The sequence below is a fragment of the Rhinoderma darwinii genome, chromosome 3, assembly GCF_050947455.1.
Source record: "Rhinoderma darwinii isolate aRhiDar2 chromosome 3, aRhiDar2.hap1, whole genome shotgun sequence".
NCBI lineage: Eukaryota > Metazoa > Chordata > Amphibia > Anura > Rhinodermatidae > Rhinoderma > Rhinoderma darwinii.
In genome coordinates, this window is record NC_134689.1 from 202,953,004 (window position 1) to 202,971,349 (window position 18,346).

At 39.6% G+C, this 18,346-nt stretch overlaps 2 protein-coding genes across 2 annotated transcripts in view; one reads left to right on the forward strand and one right to left on the reverse strand.

Moving 5' to 3' along the window:
* Positions 1–18,346, forward strand: part of REDIC1 (regulator of DNA class I crossover intermediates 1) — a 243,801-nt gene that overhangs the window by 217,338 nt on the left and 8,117 nt on the right. The gene's annotated exons all lie outside the window — the stretch shown is intronic.
* Positions 360–18,346, reverse strand: part of SLC2A13 (solute carrier family 2 member 13) — a 204,934-nt gene continuing 186,947 nt past the window's right edge. The window contains exons 5-10 of the mRNA XM_075857249.1: positions 11,340–11,503; positions 9,520–9,640; positions 9,149–9,274; positions 7,913–8,031; positions 6,423–6,575; positions 360–897 (exon numbers count right to left, since the gene is read on the reverse strand). Coding sequence (XP_075713364.1) covers positions 671–897; positions 6,423–6,575; positions 7,913–8,031; positions 9,149–9,274; positions 9,520–9,640; positions 11,340–11,503 — 910 coding nt within the window. The 3' untranslated portion in view covers positions 360–670. The remainder of the gene's footprint in view (positions 898–6,422; positions 6,576–7,912; positions 8,032–9,148; positions 9,275–9,519; positions 9,641–11,339; positions 11,504–18,346) is intronic.

Here is an 18,346-nt window from a genome sequence, read left to right on the forward strand (position 1 = left end):
CAAAATAGTATGAAGCAAATATTGGGTTTGCCTTGGTTTATAAAAATGCAACCCTGTCTGTCATTAGAGGGTTTAGTTGTGCTTTTTTATGTTTTGGTCATTTGACACATACTTGTATTGTTACTAGCTGCAGATATCACGCTTGGATATTTGTATTGGAATGTTACATTTTGATTTTAACCATGTAAATCAAATGTAAATATAAAGTTTCCTGCTAAACACTGTTCATATATTTAGAGATCATTAAATCCAATTTGTGCAAAGGTTTTGTGCATTTCAAATTTGATCACATGCATTTAAGTGTAAGGGACACAACCCCACTCATGACATTAACAAAAGGAAGACAAACTGAGTATTCATTCGATTTTCTGAAATCTTACAGATCTAGTATCTGTATAATTTATAAATACAGTTTAAAAGTAAATACAATGCAGGGATGGATGCATTCATAGAAACACAATGGAAAGAAAACAATAAGAAACCAGCAGAAATAATTGTTAAATTTCAATCATTGAGATGTCCGTCCTTCCGGATCCGTAACTAACAAGATTTCAGTAGGTTTATTTTGAACTGTTAAGAGAACCAGACCAGAAGCAGGACTGTGAGGTCACCTATAGCTGTCCTTCTCCAGAAGGCTTTTAAATGATTAGTATGCATCTGCCGAGGAAAATTATTCCACATCAGAAGCATCATTGTCAGAAAGATGATAATTACTTCCCTTTACGCGAATATATTCTATATACCTCCCCTCATCAGATTCAGAGGCACCACATGTACAAAGTCTGTTTTCAAATAAAGATTCAATTTCCTCCAGCTTCTTTCCTTTAGTCTCTGGTAGGCAGCCATAAATAAATAGGAGTCCTACAGAAGCAAAGCCTGCATACAGGAAGAATGCTCCTGTAAAATAAAATGATACATAGTGAACAATGAGCATGGAGTACACACATCACATATGCGCCATCAGTACAATACATCACAACAGTGAAGCAAGTATTAGAAATTCTCACTTATGTTTAAAAAGCAGTTGGAATTGACAGTAGTTTTAGGTCATGACCCTCTAATCATGTTTTTTTTTTTTCTAAAAAAGTTTCTCCCGTTTGAAGGCATTTTATGACCGTCTAATACAAGCTATTGGAAAAGGTTCTGTCCTGGTGATGTGCAGACTACTCTAAAGAGGCCTATTATGTTAACCATACATTAAGGAAATGCGGTTCATGCAATTCTGCTAAATTTTGCGTAAAGTAAACTAGTAGTACTCTTTAAAGTGTGTACAAAATTTTAAAAGTGATCTTCTACGAGCAAGGTCCTCCACGGGCTCTAAGGCCAGATTCACACAAAAGAGTGCAAACTCGGACGTAAAAAACAGCAGTTTTTCACATCCGAGTTGCACCCATGCGGGACCTTTTTTCACGGATCTCCATAGAGGGATCCGTGAAAACGGACGAAATTAGGACATGTACTATTTTTCAACGAACACTTTACACGGTCTGTTAAAACAATGGCCGTGTGAATAGCCCCATTGAAATACATGCGTCCGTAACTGGCCGCTGTTTTAACGGCCGTCACATGGATGTATACTATGGTCGTCTGAATTCGGCCCAAGACTAAGACAAATACTAAAGAGGAGATATAAAATAAAACTGTATAAGAACAAGAGAAAGTCTCTAAATGTCGTAGTGGAGTTCCATAGCTGACCTTAGGGGCATGAAGCTTATCAGAAAGCTCGATCAGAGCTTGATGAAGCGCTATTTTTGCCATAAAATTAGTGGAAGCCATGGCAGGACCCAGATGAGCTCCATTTTAAGTCAATAGGGTCAGTCTGGCACCATTGGAATCCGTCATACGACAGATCTGGCCCTGCATCGTGGCTTATTTTGTAAATGGAAGCCATGACACAGATGTGAACAGAGCCTTAGCTCTGGTTTTTTTTACCTATAGAACCCTAGATAGAATAGTATATGACAATATAATAAAGTGTGCTACATGGGAGATATTTTGCGGATTTTATTGTAAGCTATGGCTTATTTAAGAATTTTTTTTTCAGCAAACACATTCTCAGCAATTAACCTCAGCCAATTTATTGTGTCTGTGAGTTATGACTGTAATGAAATAACTTTGGCTATCCTTGGCTCTTTTCGAAGAGGCGTGCTTAGCTTTAGATGAAAGTCTAGAAGTCTATGAGCCTGTCTTCAACTAACACAGTCTTTCATGATGAGCCTAAAAGAGCCAAAGATAACCACTACAGCAGAAAAGGCATTGCACTCAGCGAAGCGCTTCTGCCCCTTCATTTCAGTGATCGGTGGGGGTCTCAGGACCCTGATCAAAACTTCTGACATCTCTATGACATGTCAAAAGTTTTATCAAATGACAGTTACCGTAATCTTTCAGTATAACAAGGTAGATTTTCTAGCATTACTGAATCTCAACATTTGCATTGTGCTTCCAGCATGCTAAGCGCTTTTAGCACTATTTACAATTTCGCTCCAGTATATGCCATAAATGTCTGATAGATGCAGGTCCCAGCTCTGGGAACTGCTCGCATATCGAGAATGGGGGTCATCCGACACCTGCTTTGCCTGGAGCAGCGGCCGCAGATTCCAGCTGGGGACTAGTGTAGAGAGAGCCGCACAAGTGCGCGCTTCTGTCCAGTCTGTTTAACGGGAGTGCTTGGCTGTTTCCATAACTCCAACAGAATGGGGAGAGCCACACAGCCCCTTCTCCACTAGTCCCTGCCGGGAATCAGCAGCCAGCAGCCGCCGCACCAGGCGAAACGGGGTCGGGTAATCCCCGTTCCCAATATAGGTGCGGGTCCCAGAACTGGGCCCTGCATCTATCAGAAATTTATGGCATATTCAGTGAATATGCCATAAATGTGTAAGTTGGGAATACACCCTTAAATTTGTAGACAAACATAATACTGTATGTGGATGAACCCTTAAAATCTAGCGAGTGGATAAACACCTACATGTTTAAGGCCTTCAAAGCCTAAATGACTCATTGTAAGGGTGATTTTTTTGTAATATCATACTTTGGCCAGATAAGATTTTTGTACAGATGGGGTGGAAATGGTATTGATATCTTAATTTTTTAAAGGGTAACTGATCGAGACATGTCAGAAGTTTTGATAGGTGGGGGTTGGGGGATGCTGAGTTTGTTACAGATGGCACCCGCTGGTGATGGTGCGGGCACAGCTCCTGTGCATGCACCATCACACAACATGTCAGGAGTCGGGAAGGGGTTAATGGAATTAGCTTAACCAAACAAATTAATGCCCCAAAATGATCTTCTCACTCTCCTGTACATAAAATATAATGTATATGGTCGCTATAATGCCTAAGAACAATGTCCCTCATTTTAATTTTAGTATGTTTCTTTGTCCTTGCTTGTATGTGGGATCTGCAAACGTGTGCAAAGCCCCCCATGTACAAAAATAGTTATTGTAGTAATGTCAAGGCAGATAGGGGCAGAACTGGCTAGCTGTATTTTTTATTTTTATTTAAAGGCTTTTTACATTTTTATTTCCTTTTCTTTTATACTTATTATTACCCTGGAGGAAATTGGGATAACTTGATTTATGTTCAGTCAGCATTGCTTTATACATCAGACATTAAAGTGATCTAATGACTGCTGGACGATGGATCACTATTACTAGTGATCTGCATATATCTGTAGCATAAAGATACATGTGACACCATCATGTCATGTCTAGCACTTCTTGTGACAGGGAGCTAATCATTTTAACCAGTCATCTTCCATCCTGTTGCCTCAGGAGGATCGGGTTAATGTAGAATCAGCCCAATCTCTTTAATGGCAGAACATTATAAAATTAAATAATTAGGTCTATCTGCACAGGGCATCAGCATGTGACTAGAAGAATTGTGGATGTAGAATGGTTAAAGAGGTTATGTGGGGAGCGAAATGTATTAGCAGTGTACTCACTGCAGTATGTGAGTTCACTCGCTAATATACAGTCCGGTCCTCCATCACACTGGTTGAGATTTTTATAGATTTTTCTAGCACTGGCGGGGGACCGGAAGTCTAGTTGCACAGTCTTCCTTCATGACGACACGACTCTCCATCATGTGACTGGCCCCGCTGTACTCTATGTACAAGCAGTAGTAGTAGTAGTACAGCTCTTACATACAGTAAAGAGTGGGCCGTTCAAATGACGAAGAGTCGTGTCGTCAGGACTTAAGACTGTGCAACTAGACTTCCGATCCCCCGCCAGAGCTATCAAAATCTATTGAAATCTCAGAATCAGTGAGACGGGGGACCAGAATGTATATTAGCAAGTGTACTCACATATTTCAGTGAGTACACTGCTAATACTTTTCACTCCCTTCATAACCCCTTTAAATTGCTGAAACCAGTGAAAAGCAAAATAAATGAGTCGGTCTCAGATCCCCACTTTTTGGAATAACAGCGAATACTGAGAAAGTGTAAGATTGCCATCTGTTGCTAAGGAGCAACGGGCAGAACTTTAACAGCAAATTTCAGCAAGAAAAAACTTATGAATTCAGATGTTAGGTAGAGATTATATAGGGTATTCTCTATAGAATTGAGAAAATGTAAATGAAAAAGTGCCAACCCAAAATAAACAACCCTTTTGCTTCTTTTCTGCCATAGTGTTTCATCCCTAGCTCAAGACGTCCATTAGTTCCAGATGTTTGGTCTTTTTTATACAACCAGAAGAGTCACATCTGACAGCGGATTGAAAATGCGGCTTTAATGGCTCTAGTAATATGTAAATGGATTGCAGTAGCTCAGTTTAGTCATATGTGACTGTAATATTTACGCTATACGTACATACACATATGAATTACAGATCACATTTAAAATGACATTGCTATATGTAGAAATGCCTCTTATACGGCTGACATTTTACAGAACCAGCAGCCTTCAACACGTTCAGAAGTTTTACCGTTTGCTGCTTAGTTAAAGCAGCGTCTGGAAATCGGAGGCAATTACGGCAAACATTATTGTGATCAAACACAGATGTTCATTGTGTTCATCTTATTTATTGCACAGAAAGATTAGCTACACGGCCAGGCGCATCTGAAGATTATATTAGTAATGAAAAATAATGAAGCAAAAAAGTGCCTTAAGCCAGAAGTATTCTGAGAATGTATTATTTGTATTGTGCAGCCTTCTTTACTAGCAGGAATGACGCCACCCCAGCACTTGGTCCTTAAGTCTCCATGTCATGTGAAGGTCAGGAACAGCAGTCCCTCTACTTTTGTATTAGGATCTCCTGTACTCATTTTGCTGTATTACATTATAAAGTAAATCCATGAGAGATAAAAACAAGTCTTTTTAAAATTCAGCTTCATATGCTATATAAAGATAAAAGTCCTCTATTACAAAATGTTATATAGGAACCTAAAAATCCTAGAGGAATTGTAGAAGATGTGCCAGGAGCAAGTAACATGCAATCTGTGTTCCTCAATAGTGAATAGCGCGAGAACCTAAGTGTTAGAGAAGAGGTATAAATACCAATGCAGATGAAAACCTGTAATGCTGCTCACGACAACCAGATCCTGACTTTCATTTGATAATATTCACTTATAAAATAACAGAATCTGATTCACTGCTATAGCAACAGCACGGTATGTGCACTACAGAAGAATGAATTTTTTTTTACAAAATATACAAAAATGACTCCTCTAACATATCCAACACTATGGTCAATATAGAAAATGTCAAAGGGAATACTGAAGATGTCATCTATTGCCAAAAGGATACTAGATCTGAGGCTTAGAACAATTATTGCACACTGCTTTCTTATCTACTCATTAACCCCATAGTGACTATCAATACGCCCTTTTAAAATCGATCAATTATTCTGCAGAGCCATAGAAATATGACACAGAGAATGCAGGTGTTCGGCTGTCAGGAGAATTCTTGATAGTTACACACATAGCACTCAGTGAAATGTGTGCTGTGTACATATTATATATAAAACCATAACCTAATATGTTTTAAAATAAAATCTACTTGTTTTTTTACTTGACTGATATATATATATTTTTTATTATCATACACTTAAAACAAAATCTAGAAAGCGCGCACGCACGCACACACACACACACACACACACACACACACACACACACACACACACACACACACACACACACACACACACACACACACACACACACACACACACACACACACACACACACACACACACACACACACACGTGCCTAAACAGCTCTGATTTAAGTATGTTTTAACTGGTAGCTAAAGTAAATGTTTAGGCAATTATGATAAAATATTGCAATGTCTAGAAGTAGAAAGGCTTAAGTCGATTCACTAGGTGAATATACAGGCACAGTAACGAATGAATGCTCTCCATGAAAAACTATGGCACATGTGTGCTTTAAATGTACATGTGCTTCCAAAATAAAGCAGTGCTTACCATAGTACGTAAGATACTCTGCTGTGTGTAAAAACGTGAGGGAGATTACTACATTAAAAATCCAGTTTACTCCAGAGGAACATGCATTTCCTGTGCTTCTTGCCCATAGTGGGTATATTTCAGAATTGACAGTCCATGGCATTGGTCCCATACCTATAAATAACACAGCATTTAGTGAAAGGAAATGAAAAATCAAACACACAGGAAACAACTAGTTTTTTAGACTCTTAGGCTTCGTTCACATCTGCGCTAGGGCTCCGTTCCGACTGAGCTTTCCTTCCTGAACGGGACCCTGACTGACACAAACGGAATGAAAGCTCTGACGAAACGTTGGAACAGGACCCTGGCGCAGATGTGAACGAAGTCTAAGCTATAGAAAATCTGAAAATGATGGTGGAGTACATTTCATTATGGGCATTGGACTATATGTTGCTCAACCTAGAGGGAACATTACATAATTACACATAAAACCAATTTTAGAATTGTTTATTATTAGAAAACAACTATATGCTATATTATAACATAATATTGTTGAAAAATAAAATAAAAGGCAAACAAATCAAATCTGTTATACCTAATGAAGTTATTGCCATACATAAGCCACACTGTGCCTCCCTATTTGGCTCATTTTCAGACTCCATACCCAATGTACATATTTAACATAGCGGACACACTTTCAGTGATGTTTCTTTTTCTTTTTTTTGTGCAAGTTAATAAATTTTTTATTGTTCTACTGAAACTAAAATTACATAAATAAGCAACTTTGCAAATAATACTGTTTCAAAATATCCTTTAGTTGTGTGTATACAGCTCCTATGCAGACCTATGTTTATCCATGGTAACAGATTACAAACACATCTTGTGTACACCTTGTGTGATTGTACAGTCATGTGTTACTACCTTCTATCTAAACCCAGTTTTGTGCTAACCTTCATACAGTAAAGTGTTAGATTCGGGTTATAGGTTTACATTAAGAATTGTAAATGCGGTCACTGCATGTTATAAATTTATTTACCCTTATGTCTGAAGGTATTTAACAAGGAAATGAATAAATAAGATAATTAAAGTCAGATAATCCAGCCACTAAACTGGAAATTGGGAGAACCCATACATATAGAAGACATAATTATAGAAAAGGTATTGCTTATAATGAAGGATCATGGTTACTTTCTGCTCCTACTGAAAATAGGGGCACTGCTAAGCCTTTGTGGACAGGAAAAGGCCCAACACAAAGTACAAAAGAAAAAGGAAAAAAATAATTCTTCTAATTCCTTAAAAAATTACAGAACATGTTAAACTACGAATCTATAAAAGCTGCTACAATTTGGAGGTACACTGTTCACCAAATGCAATCGCAATCTCCGAGAGCGTATTTTTTAATCATAACACTGTATTAGGGAATAATGCGGTTTCATAAAAATATATATTTAATGGTAAAATAGCCTATGGAAAATGACAATACTTTCTAAATTATTTTCAGTAGCTCTTACCAGGTGCAAAGAAAATCAAGTACAACATTAATCCAAGGAGCACAGTCCATGAGTATGATGTTGGACAGTAATTATAAGCCCAATAAGTACCCGATTTAGATTTGGTTTCATTTGTACATCTGAAAAAGAAGACTCCTTTTAATACAATAATATATGGTACGGAAACTGCTAAATGTACCATAACATGACATTGTAGAAGTGTCACACATTCTCTCCACCTTTTGTCCTTTTCAACAATACAGCAAACATTGTAAAACAACTGCAGTTTTTTATTTGTTTCTTTTTAATTTTAAAAGGGACTTTCTATCTTTGGGTGCGTTCACATCAGCGTCACCCTTCCATTCATGGGTTCCATTAGACATTTCCGTCGGAGGAACCCATGAACTGAAAGCCAAATGGAAACCATAGCTTCCGTTTGTATGACTATTGATTTCAATGGTAATGATTCCGTTGCAATTGGTTTCCGTAAGGTTTCCCTTCTCTTGCGGAAACAATAGTGTAGTCGACTACGCTATTGTTTCCTTGAAAAAAAACGGAAACCTTGCGGAAACAAACGGAAACCAATTGCAACAGAAGCATTACCATTGAAATCCATGGTAAAACGGAAGTTATGGTTTCCATTTGGCTTTCCGTTCATCGGTTCCTCCGACGGTAAGGTCTAACGGAACTCATGAATGGAAGGCCAATGCGGATGTGAACAGGCCACTTGCAATTATTTTTTATTATAAAATAAAAAGTGAAGCAACTTTGCAAATAGTCTTAATTCGAAATCTCCTACCACTTTGTGTTTGCTGTTCTTATGCAGACCTATGTATCTACATGGTTATAAACTACAAACAAACTGTGCGGTCTGATCCTGCAGTTGTACTTCCTTCTACCTCCGACTTGTTGTTGACATGCCACATTTAGGTTACAATGGAATGGGGGACAGGTAAAAGGGAGTATGTCTGCAGGATCAGATTACATACAGGGCTTGTCTGTAGTGTGTAACCATGGAGACACATAGTTCTGCAAAGGAGCTCTAAACACAAAATAGTAGGAGATAAATTCCTTCACATTGTTTGCACATTTTTTACAATATGGTAAGAATTATATTTATTGCAAACTATTTTTTTCTTCTGCATTATTTTATATAGATAAATTGTTTGAATATTTCCACTGCACATTTTTATTGACCTACTTTTACTATAAGGTAACATTCAATGTTCAAGTATGTGTAATAAAAGAAACAATTACCTGCCCCATGCGGAGTGTTCTGTTGTTTTCGGATCTACTGGAATGCAAGATGAATCAACAGTATTTGAACCATTTACCTTGTAGCAAAATCCACAGTTCGGATCCAGCATACATCCATTACAAAAGCTGCAAAAAGGAAGCAGTTATTTAAGATGTTGACTATTTTTAGGCACTGACCTCTCTCAGCTATGTAGGACTCTATAGCGTATCGTTTTTGGTGCCATCTTGGCTATTTGTCCAAACAAGTCATTCCCACACCAGATTTTCCTAAAGGCATTCTCCTTGCTATGTGGACATTATACTTCACACAAGAACTTAGATGTTCTACATATTTTCATTTACTAGAAGTGAAACGTGGACATCAAACTCACCTATATTTTGAGCAAGTAGAATTTTGACTGGCAGGATCTGTAGGTGTGAATGTAACTGGAGGCGAGACCTGGGCAGATAATAAAAAGCCCAAACCAAGTACAATCAAGGCCAATGTCGTACCTGCGGGAAAATGTTAGAAGCAAATCAGTTAGACTTGTGTGACGCTTTGTTTAGCTCACCACAGATTAACTGGAACGAATATCACATTCTCTGTTTATATTGGGCATGTACAGGGCACAGAAGAAAAGCATTCTGTCAAAATGTTTCACTCTCCCTTATCCATGTATACAAAATTTTGGGAAAGAGGCAACACGTATAACTTATAATCAGTGGCGCTCCAAGCTGTGGCTCTCCAAATTTTCCGTAACTACAACTCCCAGCATACAGCGTTGAGGCATGAGGTGAGCTTTTTCACAACACCTGGAGACCCAGTGGTTGCCTTATGCCATATCTTCCTTTTTCCATCAGAAACAGCACTTGTGTTTAGAATAAAGTACGAAGCAGTAGAAGACACATACAATCTCTCACATAAGAGTACTGATGGGTTAAGGGGTTAATAATACTTTTCTAGCAGGAGATATCAAATTGGGTTGATGTTTAAAAAAAAAAAGAAAAAAGTCCTTTGGATGCAATGTCTGAGAAAATGACATTGATCTGTCCCTGGGTACAGTATGTGACCTATGTATAGAAATATTGAAGTACCACACACAGGAAATTAAGTATTCTCTTTCTCAAATACACAAAAAAACTTCCCAAAATACTTTGACCATTGACCAACATGTGTCAAATGTTTTTGGCATAAATGCCCTAATAAAAATAAATAGCCTCAAACTACTTTCATGCATTTGGTACAAGTATATGTGTCATTTTGCGTCTTTTCCAAATACAACACTTTTTATACATCACGCCATATTGGTCAATGTAGACATTTGAAGACTAAAGATTAGGTGGTGGAATTCTGTAAAGCTGGAAATACACAAAATAGCGGTCGGCCAAACATTTGTTCTGAGAACAACTTTCTCCCACAACACCCCATTAAAACGGATGTCAGATAAGATTGGCAGCGGCTTATCACGCCGCAGAACAATAGAATTGAGTACGTTGGAATCCAACATGTTCAGCACTCGTTTCCCCCACGGTCTGCCCTTGGGGGACAGTCAGGAGGCCACTATACACATTAGATTGTTGGTGAAATTTAAGAGTGAGTTTATCTTAAGAAATACGGCATTTAATAAATGTACCCGATGGTCGGTCAATGGGGGAAAGCCCTGTTTATTGGTTTACATTTAAAATAAGAACAAATGCATATATAACAATGGCATGTCATTAGCTAAACGTCAACTAATCTGATCAATCTTTCTTATATAAATACAATACTTTATAAGCCTCTGCATTCAATTATGGATATTGATAATCGTGTTAACGAAATATGAATACCTGTGATACGATTATTTCACATTCTAACACACACAGCAATACTCCACTTTGTATTTTTAAGGTAACAACTCAACCTACTAATACTACAGCTAGTGATCACCGATTTATATACACAAGCAAAAGGTTCCATTCTTAAAGGGGTTTTGCCACCAAGGACATTTATGACATATCCACAGGATATGTCATAAATGTCAGATAGATGCGGGTCCCACCTCTGGGACCTGCAACTATCTCTAGAACGGGGCCCCTAAACCCCATTCTACCGCTCTGTGTTGCGCAGGAAACATGTGACATGTCCTATGGTAAGGTCATAAATGTCCCTGATGGGACAACCCCTTTAAGGCCTTCTTCTGGCTGCCACATTCTTTCACTGATCACATACCCGTAAGACTTCCAAGTGTGAGTTTCCTTCTGCCAAGTTTTTCTACAAGCCAAACACCAACAAGTGTAAAACTGAAGTTTGTAAATGCAGTAATAGCAGCAAGCCAAATAGCCAGTCTGTCATCATCCACACCGGACATCTGCAAAATTGTTGCACTGTAATACCTGAAATGCATAGAAGAAAGGCTTCATTGAAACCATGTAGACATATGTAGAAGTTCCACTATTCATTTTTTTTATTAGATAAATGTCCCAATTTACACTGACTGTTTCTTTGGTACAGAAATTATTTACCTTTATACAGTAAAAAAAAAAAAAACATAACCTGGATACATTTGTGAAGCACAAGACAACCACTAGGGGGAGCAAACAATACAGATTTGCACATACTGTACTTATGGAATTTAACGAGAGCAGAAATGAATGTTACAAATCTGAGCACACATAGAAACGATCTCCATGAAAAAAGAAGCCAAGAACCCTATTACAATCTAGTATTTAAAGTGTAACTAAACTTTTTACTTGTCATAGTGACATGTCAGAAGTTTTCATCAGTGGCAGTCCGAGCGCTGAGGATGCGGCAGAAGCACTCAGGTGAGCAATGTGCCCCTTTGTTTTTGATAGGCTCTGCTCAGAATTCCTCAGAAAGCCAAGCGAGCGGTCTATGGACTCCTAGCCCTTCTATTGAGTCTTCAGCCTACGCACTTTGCTTTCTAAGGAGAAAAGAAGTGGCCCGGCGCTCACCTTAGCGATTAGTGGGGGTCTCAGTGCTCGGACCCCACTGATTGAAACTTTTGACATGTCACTAGGACATGTCAAAAGTTTGAAGAAAGTTTAGTTTAGTTTTCTTTTAGTAATTACTGAAAAGTGGGGCATTCATTTGTATAGATAGGCATATGAAAACGCTAACGCTAATAAAGTGTTGTTACCCTGAGAAGCCAGATTTCACCATTAATGTTCCACAAAACACGATTAAATAAATAAAAGAAGTGATCGGAGTTGGAATGGGCAAAACTAAGGCCTCCTTCACACACAGAATTTTTCTGGCAGTTTAAACTGCATAAAAAAACCGCTTCTAAATAACACTATCGTTATTAAAATAAAACATCAGTTTTTTAATGCGTTTTTAGTAGAGTTTTTCACGACATGTCATTTTGTACATGCTTTTTTTCCTGGCGTTTTTAAAATACTATTGGAGAATCCTATGGGAAAAACGCTTGAAAAAAAAACACCATACCCATATAGAATACTACGTTTAGAAAAAAAAAATTGCCACGGACCACAAAATTAGCCTCAAAAACGCTATAAACCAAAATGCAGTTGTGTGTAGTGCATTTGATATTTTACTATAAACTGTAATGTAACAACTGGCCGCACTTATAACTGCATGAAAGAGACACTGCAAAAAAGACCACTGAGCACGCACAAAAACGCAGTGTGTAAATCCAGCCGAACAGGTTTTGTTTATTTTATCGATTAGGTCCAATGTATTTTTATCAACTGGCTAAAAATGGTACAATGATACATATATATATATACATACATATATATATATATATATATATATATATTTATATACATACAAACATGCATACAACCAGGGATAAGCTGAGGCTTTTTGTAGTGCTGCTGACTGATTTTAACTATTGAGGTGCAGCTGCAGTCCAAATGAATACATTGAGTTGTATACAATCTTGGGGACTGTAGCTGTAACTCAAGAGTTAAAATCAACCAATAGCACTACAAAATGTCTAGTTGTAGCCCTGGCCTAATATGAATGGGAAAACTTTTCATTGTTATCTAAAGCTAGCAATAGACAAAGATGTTCCCACGATGTGATGAGTATTCTATTTTTCTGCAATCAGAAGAGACATACACAGAATGATATCTCCCATCAAATGAGCAATTTTTTCCATGGAAAATCACTCATATGCATTGCCTGACTTGTATATTACTTGGATAATACTAAAGTAAATACTCTGGTCAGAGAGTTTTCACGAAGTAAAATTGAACCATGAATGATAAGGGTATGTTCACACGTCAAAAACGTCTGAAAATACGGAGCTGTTTTCAAGGGAAAACAGCTCCTGATTTTCAAGGGAAAACAGCTCCTGATTTTCAGACGTTTTTTTGTGCAACTTGCGTTTTTCGCAGCGTTTTTACGCCAGTTTTTGAGCTGTTTTCAATAGTCTATGAAAAATGGCTCCAAAAACGTCCCAAGAAGTGTCCTGCACTTCTTTTGACGAGCCGCCATTTTACGCGCCGTGTTTTGACAGCGACGCGTAAAATTAAGGCTCGTGGGAACAGAACACCGTAAAACCCATTGAAAGTAATGGGCAGATGTTTGTAGGTGTATTAGGGGCTTTTTTTCAGGCGTAATTCGAGGCGTTAGGGTATGTTCACACGATGAGAGGCATTTACGTGTGAAAAGACAGACTGTTAACAGCTGCCTCGTTTCACACGTAAATGCTCCTCCTCGCATTTTGCGAGCCGTCTGAGACGCTCGTAAATCTTGAGCTGTGCTTCATTGAGTTCAATGAAGAACAGCTCAAATTACTTGGCAAAGAAGTGCCCTGCACTTCTTTGCCGAGGCAGTCAATTTACGCGTCGTCGTTTGACAGCTGTCAAACGACGACGCGTAAATTACAGGTCGTCTGCACAATACGTCGGCAAACCCATTCAAATGAATGGGCAGATGTTTGCCGACGTATTGTAGCCCTATTTTCAGGCGTAAAACGAGGCATAATACGCCTCGTTTACGCCTGAAAATAGGTCGTGTGAACCAAGCCTAAAACGCCCGAATTACGTCTGAAAATAGGCCGTGTGAACATACCCTAAGTGTTCTGTCCAATGACCAATCGTTTTTGTTATCATAGACAAATATTGGTAAATATCGTAAAAACACTCAGAACGTTCATGATCATCGTTAGGTCTATGGTCAGCTCAAGATAATCACCACATGTTGAGGACTTGTGGTCTTTCTCATTCAGGTCTGTTGGCAGGAGGACACTTTGTGAAGAAATTCTGTACACAACCTTTGATGTGGCAATGCATTTAAAGGGGTTGTCTAGCTACAGACGTTCGATTAGCAATAGGGTTACATGAGATACATGTATTGGGGCAACATAGGAGGACACAACCATGGGCTAAGTGAATAGGACTAATGGTAGTAGGACTAATGGTAATAACTACTTCACTGTGCGTTTATTTACTTGTGCAACATGGATGCCTGTCTCTAGGTGATGTATAAAATTGCTTCCTGTCTTTAGGTAATGTGATGTTGTTATTTTAAGTTAAAAACGGAGTTCCCATCTCATACATTTATGGCAGATTCGCTGATAGATGAGGGTCCCACCTCTGGGAACCGCACCTATTTCATGAACGACAGTCCCTTGCCCAGTCCTTGTCTGGTGAGGCGGCTGCTGGCCGCTGCATCCAGCCAGTAGAGGTGGTCGAGAGTACGGAAACAAACGAGCTTGCTGAGCTACACTGTTTCCGCCTAGTTGCAGCGGCCAGAGACGGGGTTGTTCTTTGGGCAGCGTGTCTGTGTCTCTCTCTCTCTGCTCTCCCTCCCCTCTCTATGAACTTCTATTGGCAGGCTGTGGAGAGACACATCCACACTTTCTGCAGTCTGCCTCCTCTGCTTACTAACTAGAGATGGATTCTGCTGGACTACAGGGGGTGGACAGCAGGTTACAGGAAGGAAGAAACCTAGTTGCGTAACTTGACACAGAATTACATGGATGAAACGACTACATTTTAACAGTAGATACATTACAAAGATGATATCAGGTATACTATGCGACTAGTATAACGTGTTTGAAGTGTCGATTTAAACAGTACAAATACACATTTAAACCACACAGATATTTATGCAAGTCCTCGTCAACCTTTCTGATTATATCTTCTGTCAAGTGCTCTCTCTGACGCCTAGTACTCGTATATGTCAGAAGGAAGCTGCGCTAATTGTAGAGTCCTAATTTCAGAAAGCTTTCACCAGTATTTGTTGAGGAAGAGAAGGAATCTGCATTTGTATTCATTATACAAGTCAAGGATGTAACCAGCTTTTTCCTGTATTCCATTTTTATTTTTTATTTTTTTTAAAAAGGCATTCATTTTCAAAACTTTTGTTGTACAAAACACGTACAAATTTGCAATTAATACAAAACAAAAGACATTTAGAAAGGCATTAGTACAGTGTGGAAATATCAAGCCAGAGCAGATTCATTGCATGGTGTATACAGGATATGTTTCCTGTATTCCTTACCAGTTTAGCTGATCAGTCATTCTGGTCACCAAACAACTCTACTGCGCCGGAAAAACTGGCATTTTTGCTGTACATTAATACAAGTTGCAGTGCACGAATACAAAACAAATGTAATTTATATGGTTCAGAGGAGTTCCTTTTCTGGGTCTTCTGATGCCTGCACCAAATTGTTTTCATCACATTTTATATTCTGGCGTGAAATCTATTGTACAATAATAAGCCACTGACATGCAGGCAAAGTATTATATGATAGCATATCTGTATTTACAGGCACATTATATAAAAAGCACCCCACAATCAACACTTAAAGGGGTTTTCCCATCTTAAGACTTGTGTCATATCAACAGGATATAGCATAAATGTCTGATAGATGTGGGTCCCAGATCTGGGATCCGCACCTATATCGAGTACGGGGGTCTTACGACTCCCGTTTTGCCCAGTGCAGTGGTTGCTGGCCGCAAAATCCAGGTGGGCTCTAGTGAAGAGGGGGTCGCGCGGCTTTCTCCTTTCTGCTCAATGGGCGTTACGATAACAGCTAAGCCAGCGCTGCTCGGCTGTTTCTGTAACTCCCATTGAACAGAATGGAGGAAGCGGTGCACATGCGCTACCTTCTCTCCACTAGTCCCAGTCTGGATTCTGCAGCCAGCATCCACCGCATCCTGCAAAACTGGGGTCGGGAGACCTCCATACTTGATATAGGTGCAGGTCCCAGAGCTGGGATCCATATATATCAGACATTTATGTTATTTCCTGTGGATATGACAAATGTCTAAGATGAGAAAACCCCTTTAAATATAAAGCATACAAACCCAAAGCACACATGACTTCCTTAATAGGAAGAAATGGTTGTCCAGCCTTAGGGCTCATTCAGAAGAGCGAAACACTCGTCCGTGTGCTGTGCGTTGCAATCGCTCACAGCACACGGACCCATGCAATTCAAATGGGGCCATTCACACATGCATTGTTTATCACGTAGCGTGTCCGTTGCGTGAAACTCACTGCATGTCCTATATTGGTGTGTTTTTACGCACCTAGTCGCCCATTGAAGTCTATGGGTGCGTGAAAACCACGGACGGCACATGGACGACATCAGTGTGCTGTCCGTGTTTCACGCATCAAATACATTGAAAAGCAGAGAAATAAAAAAATTTAAAAAATGAAGTGCTTGCACAGATGTGAAAAAACGCATGCCACACGCAAAACATACTGATGCCAATACGCGCATCTGAATGTAACCTTAATGTGAATATCAGCCTTTTATCATCATGTTGTTTCTCGGTTCAAAATTCTGCACTGATATCTAAATATATGTTTATAGCAGTCGGAGCTCCATTTTTCTGATTCAAAGCTCAAAATCCCTATCATAGACCTAAATCTAATAGATAAAATGCTGACTATCTCCAGCAACCACTAGAGAGAGCATGGAAGGTTACTGCATACTGTCTTATGATAGAATCCAAGTATAATAGGATACTACAGTAAAGCTCCTATGCTCCCTCTAGTGATAGCTGCAGGTAGCCAGCATGTTATTTAAAGTGACTGTGTTTAAGGCCCCATGCACACGACCGTAAAAACTACCGTAATTACGGGCCCATAGACTTCTATTGGCCACAGGTACCTTCCCAAAGGTGGGAAGGTGCCCGGACCGTTGAAAAATATAGAACATGTCCTATTTCAGGCCGTATTTACGGCACGGGCAGGCCCATAGAAGTCTATGGGGCTCCCGTAATTACAGGTGGCTACGTGTGTGCACCCGTAATTACGGGAGCGTTGCTACGCATGGTACTCACTGTCCAGCGGTAGTCACTGTCCAGGGTGCTGAAAGAGTTAAACGATCAGTGCTGGATAGAGCATAGGGGCTGCACTGATCGGCAGTAACGCTTTCAGCACCCTGGACAGTGACTACCGCTGGACAGAGAGTACCATGCGCGGCGCTCACAATATAGATTTCAAATGTTTCCTTCAAAAACCTGCAACAAAAAAAAGTTCATACTTACCCAGAACTCCCTGCTTCTTCCTCCAGTCCGGCCGCCTGGGATGACGTTTCATCCCAGGTGGCCGCTGCAGCCTGTGATTGGACAGCCGCATCATCCAGGGAGGTCGGACAGGATGTCAAAAGAGGGACGCGTCACCAAGACAACGGCCGAGGTACGTATGAACTTCTTTTTCTTTCTATCGCTGCATTCCGCTGCGGTAACTCTGCCCGAAAGGGCTGCCCCTTCTCTCTATCCAGCACTGATAGAAGAGGCTGCCGATCAGAGCTGGATAGAGAGAAGGGGCTGCTGATTAGTGCAGTGCAATATCTCTCTCTACGGGTTAGAAGCAGAGAAAACGGGTCCATAAATACGGGTGCAATACGGGTGACTACGGACTCGTATTTACGGGCAAGGGTCCATAAATACGGGTGACAAAGGACCCGTATTTATGCCAATAATTACGGGAGGGAAAAAATACGGTATTGTGCATGGGGCCTAAACCTGGATGTTCACTTTACGTAAGCCATACACGTAAGATGAAAGCCATTTCGGTCATGTTGGCTGGCCGTCGGCTGAAACTGTGTGTCTATGGAATTTTTTTATTACTATGACCCTGATCTAATCCACCATGAGACTAAAATGGTAGATCAATTGGACAAATCTTGAAAGGTTATTCCCATCTTATAAAGTGATTGCATATCGCTAGAATATGGCATCACTTTATTATCAATGGAGTTCCGACCTCTGGAACCCCCACCGATCCTG